We start from the raw sequence: 9,106 nt of genomic DNA, 5'->3' as shown, positions 1-9,106 counted from the left end.
TCCTCCCTTGTCCCTCCACAGCCCATGCCCTTGACGCTGACCCCGCATTGCCAAGGTCACGGCTGCTGGATGCCGTCTCCGGACCCAGCCCCCAGGCTCAGGCTGTGGTCCTCCCTGCAACTCCCCAGGGCCTCGCCTGGGCCTGTCCCTCCCCAGGGCCTCCCGCCTGGGCCTGTCCCTCCCCAGGGCCTCCCCCCTCAAGGTCGCCACCGCAGGGTTACCTCCCCATCTCCTCCTGGGCTGCGGGTGGGCGCTTCCCTCACTCTGGGACAGACCAAGGCCAGGCACAGACTGAGAGGTTGCAAGTGTTTTATTAAAACCAGGAGGGTCACCCCGATCCCGGAGGCAATGCGTGCCCAGGAACCTGGCCGCCCCCACTGCCCGGGCTTCCCCCCTCACAAAGGGACATCTGTAGATGAGGGGTCAGAGAATCCAGGCAGCGGGGGGCTGATGGCTGGCTCTGGGGTTCGGGGAGGGAGGAGAGGTGGCTGGAGGGCGGAGGGAGCTGCCGTGGGATCTGGCCAGAGAGACATGAGGCCACCCAGCCCAGCGACTGCGGTCAGCAGGCCACGATGGCCGGTTCCCAGGGCGGTGACACTCCTCTGGGGCACCCACCGGCTGTCTCCCGGCCACCTCCCCTAAGCAAGCGGACACACCACACACACACTGTACTCGGCCGCCACGGCCCTCGGTGCCCACCCTGCCCCGGGGCCCCAGGCCGCCTCGGGGCTCAGCCCTGGAACCCCAGCTCCTTGTACTTGGTGGCCATGTCGTTCCGGAACTGCTCCAGCGCCTTGCGCATGGCGGCCTGGGCCGCGTCGTTGAAGTCCCCGGAGTGCTTGCTCTTCAGGACCTCGATGATGGCTTCCGAGATGAACTGTGGGGAGGGACGAGGGAGTGCTGGTCATTGGGTGGCCAGGGCCCAGACAGCATCACGGCTCCCCTGACTCCAGGCTGCTCCCCAGCACTCGCTGTGCACAGGCACGATCCTGGGTGACCGCCAGGAGTGTCACGGCCACTAGGAGACAGGTGCCACCACCACCGCGTCACAGCGGGGGAGACCGAGGCCTGGGGGCGCAGCCACATGTCGGTCAGAGCCAGGAAGGGCGGGTGGAGTTTTGCTCCCCACTGCCACAGGCCAGGGCCGGGCACCTCCATGGCCGGCAGGAAAGGCCGGGCCTTGGCTTCAGATGTCACCAGGTCTCAGCCGTGGAACCCAGGGGCACGACGTCCCGCTGTGCCCAGTCCGCTTTGGCTCTTGGTGGCCTGCGGTGGCTGTTGCTTTGAGGCCCCAGTTTTCCTTCTTTATCTTTCCCGCTGCTGCCCGGGCCTTGTCCGCCCGGCCCCAGGGACCCTGTCCTGGGGGGGCTAAGATCAGTGCCCCCCCAACCAGGAGACGGGACAGCGGTGCCCTGGGCTGGCGGGGAGCGCCCTGTGCTCTCTCCACAGGGAACCAGGGCTTGATCCCAGCCACGCCCTTGGCCCAGCACGGAGTGGTGACATTTGACAGGAGACAACCAAGCGGCCAGACTGAGGTCACACAGCAGGTGGATGGCAGAGACCAGCAGGGACCAGGAGGGGGTGGGGACTGGCGGCTGCCAGGGCCAGAGGGAGGGGGGTCAAGGGCAGCTGGCTCTTCCCTGTCTCAGGCCCAGGGTGAAATGCCAAGGGCAGGGCTGGGGGGGCACCCAGAGGACACCCTGGGCCAGACACAGGGCTGCTGCTCCCGCCTTGGGCACCAGGGAGACAGGGCGAAGTTCACCTTGAGTTTCACAAATTCAAGACAAAGTCGGAGGACAGGGTGCCCGAGATCTGGGGCCGTTTCTCCCGGTCAGTGCCTCCCCCCATCCCCTTCCCCCGGGGGCTCAGTTGCCCCCTCCCCCCGGGCTCAGCCATCCCAGCCGCTCACGGTGCTGGATGTGGAAATTCTCTGGGGGAGAGATTAGTGATGACACAGCCCGGCAGGTGCCTTGACAGGAACCAGGACAAAGTGACACTGGGTGGGGTGCAGATGAAGCAGCTGACTTGCCCCATGGGCCTGGGGACCCCAGGAGGCTGCTTACCCTGAGCCCCCAGTTTCCTAATGAGGAGTGTCCCTGCCTGGGGCAGAGACTGCTCCTCGCCTGCCAATCTCTCTCTCCCCTCTCCCCCACTATGTTTCCCAGCTCTCCGGGCCGACCGCCAAGACTAACTTGGGGCCAATGAGATATCTACAAAAGTGTTAGATGAGACCCCAGAACCCCTTAAACGTCTCAAAAGGGAGTCTTCTCTCTTTCTGTTTCCTGTTTGGAATATGGATAAAGTGGGTGGAGTTCTTGCAGCCATATTGGGCCATGAGGCCACTTTGAGGATGGATATCACAGGCTAAAGATGGCAGCGCGGAGGACTGAGCCCGGACCCCTGGCTTCGACACGGCCCACACTGGGTCTGAACTCTCTACCTCTGGATTTTTTTTTTATCCGGAAGGAAAAGAAGACGCGGAATGCAGTCCCCACCCCGAGGGTGTCACTTGTGAGAATTCCAACGTGTGGCCCAGGTGAGTGTCGAGCACAGCCTGTCCTGACTGGTGGCTGCCATCAGAGCATGCACCTGTCTGCAGGTGTCCCAAGCTCCCGTCCCCAGTCCCCTGCTGCACTGGCCATGAAGGCAGAACCAGAGCCCAGCGCCGGCCCTCGGCCCAGCCCAGCTCAGGAGGTCCCCTGCGGCTCTGCCCAGGGCTCAGGGCTTTCTCCACCTGTGAAGATGCGGGGCCTCTGCGCGGGCCGCTGCCCCCCACGTGGCACCCAGCTGGCCACTGGGGCCACCAGCCTGTGTCTGACTGGGCTGCGGGCGGGGCCGGGCTTCTGGGGAGCGGCACCCCCAGGGCTCAGCCCTCCTTGCTGGGGAGGAGACGCGGTGCCCAGAGGGGAACCGAGTCCAGGGAGCAGGACGGGCCGCCCCTGAGGCAGGCCCAGCTGGACGCCGAGCCCTCACGGCCTGCCCGCCCGCCGGCCCTACCTCCAGGTACTTGACGGGGATCTTGTGCTTGGTGGCGTGCGACTGGGCCAGGGGCTTGATCTCCGCCTCGTGCTGCCCCTTCTTCTTGAGGATGCCGCCCAGCGCCGTGAGCACCGTGGTGCCGTGCTTCTTCAGGTCCTCCGAGGCCTTCATCTCGTCCTCCGACTTCAGGTGCTTGAACTTGTCAAACTTGTCCAGGGTCTCAGGGTGCCCCTTAAAGAGACTGCGGACACACGGAGGGCTGGGGTCAGCTGTGGGCACGTGCAGTGGGGCCTGCAGGGGGCCGGACTTGAGTCTAGTCTGACCTGTGCAACCTCAGGCAATTCACTGCACCTCTCTGTGCATCTGCTTCCTCATCCAGGGAATGGGAGCTTAAGTGAGATAGTACCTGCCCAGGGGTAGAAAGCACAGTGCCACGCGGCACTCCATCCAGCTTTGCCCGCCCTGCCCAGGGCGTTGGAGAGTAGGGCCGGGGCTGGAAGCCCTGGTGGCTGAGTGCCCACTCTGGCCAGGCCCCTGCTGGGCTCCGTGCCTGGGTTTCCCGTCAGGGCCACCAGATCATCAGCCTTCACAGCTGGGGAGAGGGGCCCAGTGGGGTGACGTCACAGCTGCATCTGGGTGACTCAGAGCAGTCCTCCACACGCTGGGGACCTCGGGGGTCCCACTCCTGAGCCAACTCCGTGCCCCTGTGGCTCTGCTCCCTGCACCTCCCCGTCCCTCTCCTACCCCCCGGGGGGCCCTGAGCCACCCGCTCTGGCTTCCTGCTGCAGGAGGTGGGGGTGGAGGGGGCCTCCCCTGGCAGAGGGAGCCCCCGTTCCACCACGCACAACGGGGACCACAGAGCCAGGTGACGGGCACGGGTCCCACGCAGGTTGGTGGCGAAGCCCAGACCCAACCCAGTGCTGGACCGTGTCCCGGCCTCTCTCCTGGGCCACACCCGAGATGTTGGGGAGGCCCCGTCTCCCGCAGCCCCCTCCCATCTGGAGCCTTCTGTTCCCCCCAGGTCCCTCCTCTGCGGTTTCAGGCTTGGTGGCACCTGGCAAGCCCCTGGGGTCACACTCTGGGTTGCAGCCTGAGCCACAAAGTGGTCCCTGGGAAGCACCCAGTCCCTGAGGTCTCTGTCCCAGGGTCCCCGGGGCGGAGCTCTGAGTCCTCTTCTCCCCCTGAGAATGCCGTCTGGTTTCCCGAGTCTCCTCCCTGGTGAGCTCCTTAGCTTGTGGTCAGCTCTAGCCCCCAGCTCCTCTTCGTAGGGACTGTGCTCCCCATTCATCCTGTGGTCGGGCAGCTGGTGACTGTGACCCTGGTCCAGCTCCCGTCCAGCCTCAGCAGCCTGACCTTGCAGCGTGGGGCGTGGTGGCTTCTGATTTGGGGTGAGCGTCCTGGCCTGTGAGCCCAGCCTCGGGGAAGCTGAGGGCCGCGGAGCGCTCCCCAAGGACAGGCTGTGCGTGCGCTCGGGCTGGAGTACCGGCGACCCCGCCAGGGGGAGTCAGTGGCCAAGTCTGCTTCCCGGGGTGCAGGTAGACCACACCCCACGCACCGCGGGTCCCCACAGGTTCCCATTGTGCTCACCCATGCGGGGTGGCCTGGGTGTGTCTTCCGAGTGTGAGCAAATAGCATCTCATTAAAAAGCCTCGGGAGGCAGGTTGTTTGACAGGTGAGGAGACCGAGGCCCAGGAGGCCTGAGGGGCTGGCTGGGGGTTGTCCATGTCACACAAAGACACCGAAGTGCAATCTGCATGTGAGCACGGGCACACCCATGGGCACAGAGGTGCATGTCAGTGTCCCCCGGCCAAGCACGCAGCGCTCACGCCACCTGCACCCCACGGGGACGGGGGCAGCGCCTCCCCCGGGAGCCTGTCCCCCCAGAGCGCCATTTTGTCCACAGCCATGACCAACATCCCTACGTCACCCGGGACCCTGTCCAAAGCCACATGCGTCACTGACGGCTTGTCTCTGGCACCTTTCTTCCAAGGGTCCCTGAGCCACTGACTATTATTATCTGGTGACAATGACCCTTGGATTCCTGGTGACGATGCAAGACTTGGCACCCACAGAGGAGGCTCAAGGTCACTGAGGGAGATTGCTTGGGACAGGAGCCGGCCAAGGAATGGGCGCCTGAGGCAGCAGGGGTCTTGGGCATTTGGAGAGTCCCCCAATGTCTAGGGGACAGAATCACGGAAGCCAGGTTCTGGCCTGGCCCTGTGTGGGAGGTCCTGTGTGGCACCAAAGAAGTCACTCAGCCTCTCTGAGCTTTGCCAACTGAGTTGGTCTAGATGATCGTTCAACCTCCAAACGCCTTTCCCACGCTCCACCCTCCGCTCAGCAGCAGAGACAGAGGAGCCCGCGGTTCCTGGGTGGTGCGCGAGGGCAGAGCTCACGGGTCTCCGCTAAACCACCCTGGCACCGCGGAGCCTCCGGCCCCATCAGCCCCGGGTCCTGCAGCGCGCCAGCCCCGGGCAGCACCTTGGAAACCGACCAAGGACGCCACCTGCAGGGGCGACCGGGCACCTTCCTCAGTGGCCCAGAGGCTGGTCACGTCCTCGGTCCTAGCGTCACCCCCTCTGCTGAGCCACGGAAACCCTTCACGTTCCATGGGAACAGGAGACCCAGAGAGGGGGCAGGAACCCATCTCCAGCTTGGCAAGGCCACGGGGCAAGAGAGCAGAGTCCTAAGAGCAGGGAGGCTGAACTGAAGGTCCTGAACTTCAATCCCAGCCCCCATCTCACTAGCTGTGTGACTTCGGGCAAGTTACTTAACCTCTCTGTTAAACATGGTGATTACAACCTTGACTTCATAAGGTTGTTGTGAGGCCTACATACGGCGCACCTCCCGCTGGCCTGGCATTCAGTAGGCGCTCTATAAATGTTTGCTGTCTGCCTCCTGCTCTTCGTTGTCACTGTTATCATCCCGTCATTATCGTGTGGCCATCGTCACCAGGAATCTTAGGGTCTGCCCTCAGGTGGCCCTGACTGCTTGGCGCTCCTGGGCTGTCCCTTCCCTGTAAGGTAGCAGTCGTGGCCGCCAGCGCGGCTTAAACAACAGAAATGCAAAGTGAAGTGAGCAGGGTGGCCGAGGGGCCCACGGCACGAGATGGCCCTGGGGGAGGCCCCAAGGCCGTCCTGACCGGAGCCCAGGGCTCAGAGTGAGCAGGCAGGAGGGGCTGGGCGGGAGCCGCGGGGCTGGGGTGGCTGGACACTGGCCTCTGAAGGCCCGGCCCCGGCTCCCGTGAGCGTCCAGCCTGTCGCTAGAAGCCGTGGCCGCTGCTGCTCAGGCCCCGTCCACCTACGGCTCGCGGGCAGAGAGGCGTGACCTTGCCAAGGTCAGGGAGCGAGACCAGGGGCCCGAGGCCAACGTCCTGGACAGTTGGCGTCCCCCCAGGAGCCCCACCCTGCACCCCAAGCCCCGAGAGGCGGGGGCAGCGGGCCAGGGGCCAGCCCAAGACAGACAGGGCGCCGCGCCCGCTGGGGCCTGCCAGGGGCCAGCCTGGGCGTGGTGTCTTGCCCCTGGCTGCTGGCCGCTGGCCCCTGGCCGCTGGCCCCTGGCAGGCCTCTCTGATGCGCCCTGGAAGGGAGGAAAGGTCTCCAGATCACGTAACACCCGAGTCCCCTTCAAGATGTCCAAGTCACTGCTGGGGGCCCGGCCACTCTGCCGTCTCCCCCGCGGCTCCTGCCAGCCCTGCGTCCTGAGAGCAGGGCAGAAGACAACCCCTCACTCAACCACTAGGGAAACAGAGCCCAGAGAGGGCCAGGGACTGCTCCAAGGCCACACAGAAACTCGGTGGCTCAGGGGTGGACGAGAGGCAGGGAGCATCCTGCCCTCCAGGTGGGGCCCGCTGCAGCCCAGCAGTGGCTGCCAGTGACAGGGACAGGGACAGGGGAGCGGCTTCCTTCCTACCACCAGGGCTCCCAGATAACCTTGCTGGCTGCGGGGCTGCTCCCCAGCAGGCAGGAGGGGACCCAAATCCAAGGGAGGCCAAAGGTCATCTGAGAGGGGAGGAGACTGTCCCCCCATGGAGGGGAAAAGCGTTTGCTCAGAGAGGTTGAGTATCTCCCCTAAGGTCACACAGCTGCTCTGCAACAGATCCATGTATGCATCCCAACGGGACTCCCCTTGGAAGTCATGCCTTAGCTTTGACATTTCATGGACTTCAATGAGCTTGTGGCTCTGGGGACATCCTTCCCCTCTGGGTCCCCTTAGTAATTGAAGTGGTGAGACAAGATGGTGCAGGGCCTTGGCTAGCTCTGTGTGTAATTCTAAGATTCCCCCCGATGGGTTCAGGGCTTCCCCGGCTGCTGACCTCAGCCGGGATGGGCGCTTGTCCTCTCCTGAGCAGGGTCCCTGACTCTTGAGGCAGAGAAAACCACCTCGTCTCCGGAGCCAACTGGTCTACCTAGGGCCGCCTTCCCCTTCGACCATGTCTGAGCCCTCTGGGGGGCGGGGGGCCGGGGTCCCTCCCCGTTACCTGATGAGGACTTGCTGCCCATGGCCGGCGAGGTCGGTCTCCACCTTCCCCCAGATGTTCAGCACCAGCTGCCATTCCGCGTCGCTGAGTCCCATGGTACTGAGGACAGAAGGAGCAGGTGCTGTGGCCCTGGGTGCTGTGGCCTGGCTCGGCTGGGGGCTGCCGGCCCGATGGGCTTTTATACCCGCTGCTGTGCCGCGCTCCCGCCCCCTCCCCTCCGCGGGGTCTGATCTCTGCCTTCTCCTGCCTCACATGGGAGCTATTTTGGGGCAGGTGCCATTGTGGACAGGGCCAGGACAGCTCAGGCCACGGGGAGGGCTGGTGTGAAAAGAGCCAGCGGGAAGGGCACAGCCAGGCCCCTGCCAGCGCCGTGACACCCGACGCTCCCTCCCGGTCCGTCCCCAGCTGGGCACCGGCGCCCACTGGCCCCAGGACTGCCCTGACCCTGGCAGCCTCCTCAGTCACGTCCTGCCCATTTTCCTGGACGCCCCTCGCCCACCAGGACGGGTGGGAGGAGCCCGGTGCTGTGTGTGCCCCGGGCGGGGGGCTCCTGGCTTCAGGCCCTGCCCTGCGAAGTGGCGCTCGGGTCCTCCTCGGGGGTGCTTGGCCTCAGGTGCACAGGTGCTGCCCGCGGCCCGGCTGCTGGTGCCTCCTCGTCCCCAGCCTCTCCCGTGACAGTGGCCGGCTCTCGCAGACCCCACCAGGGACCAGGCCCCTTGGAGGGGAAGCTGGTCACACAGCGGCTGGTGGCAGAGTTGCCTTGGGAGCTGGCTGCCAGGCCCCATTTTGGTCTCGAGGGGCAGGGGCTCCGCTCTGTCCCCTGCACAGCTCCTGGGCCCCGCGTGTTCACTGAGTGGGAAGACGGCTGGTGGCCTTGCCAGAGAGCCCAGCGCAGGGACAGGGACTCAGTATGCATCCGGCACCCCCTTCACAGCCACAGGCACCCCCTCCACAGCCACGGGCACCAGCCACAACCGCCCATTCATCTCTCTATATGTCACGGACCCCCCTCCTCCTCCCTCCTCCCTCCTTCTCCTCCCTCCTCCCTCCTCCTCCTCCCTCCTCCCTCCTCCCTCCACCCTCCCCCTCCTCCCTCCTGCCTCCTCCCTCCTCCTCACTCCTCCTCCCTCCTCCTCCTCCCTCCTCCCTCTTCTTCCTCCCTCCTCCCTCCTCCTCCCTCCTCCCTCCTCCTCCCTCCTCCTCCTCCCTCCTCCCTCCACCCTCCCCCTCCTCCCTCCTGCCTCCTCCCTCCTCCTCACTCCTCCTCCCTCCTCCTCCTCCCTCCTCCCTCTTCTTCCTCCCTCCTCCCTCTTCTTCCTCCCTCCTCCCTCCTCCTCCCTCCTCCTCCCTCCTCCCTCCTCCCCCTCCCTCCTCCTCCTCCCTCCTGCCTCCTCCCTCCTCCTCACTCCTCCTCCCTCCTCCTCCTCCCTCCTCCCTCTTCTTCCTCTCTCCTCCTTCCTCCTCCCTCCTCCTCCTCCCTCCTCCCTCCTCCTCCTCCCTCCTCCCTCCTCCTCCTCCCTCCTCCGTCCTCCTCCTCCTCCTTCTCCCTCCTCCCTCCTCTTTCTCCCTCCCTCCTTCTCCCTCCTCCTCCTCCCTCCTCCTCCCTCCTCCTCCCTCCTCCTTCTCCCTCCTCCCTCCTTCTCCCTC

The 9,106-nt window shown here is 65.3% G+C and overlaps 1 protein-coding gene across 5 annotated transcripts in view; it reads right to left on the bottom strand.

Moving 5' to 3' along the window:
• Positions 1-292: 292 nt before the first annotated feature.
• Positions 293-9,106, bottom strand: part of Mb (myoglobin) — a 35,962-nt gene continuing 27,148 nt past the window's right edge. For 4 of the 5 annotated variants that reach the window (XM_071609549.1, XM_071609548.1, XM_034635769.2 and 1 more), the window contains 3 exons: positions 7,460-7,558; positions 2,998-3,220; positions 293-877 (listed from right to left, as the gene is read on the bottom strand). In XM_071609549.1, the coding sequence (XP_071465650.1) occupies positions 731-877; positions 2,998-3,220; positions 7,460-7,554 (465 nt within the window). In that variant the 5' untranslated portion in view covers positions 7,555-7,558 and the 3' untranslated portion in view covers positions 293-730. The remainder of the gene's footprint in view (positions 878-2,997; positions 3,221-7,459; positions 7,559-9,106) is intronic. The other variant, XM_071609551.1, reaches the window with a different exon arrangement.

This window comes from Marmota flaviventris, chromosome 3 (assembly GCF_047511675.1).
Source record: "Marmota flaviventris isolate mMarFla1 chromosome 3, mMarFla1.hap1, whole genome shotgun sequence".
Lineage (NCBI taxonomy): Eukaryota > Metazoa > Chordata > Mammalia > Rodentia > Sciuridae > Marmota > Marmota flaviventris.
The sequence above is the reverse complement of the archived record's forward strand: the minus strand, read 5'-3'. Positions and strand labels throughout refer to the sequence as shown.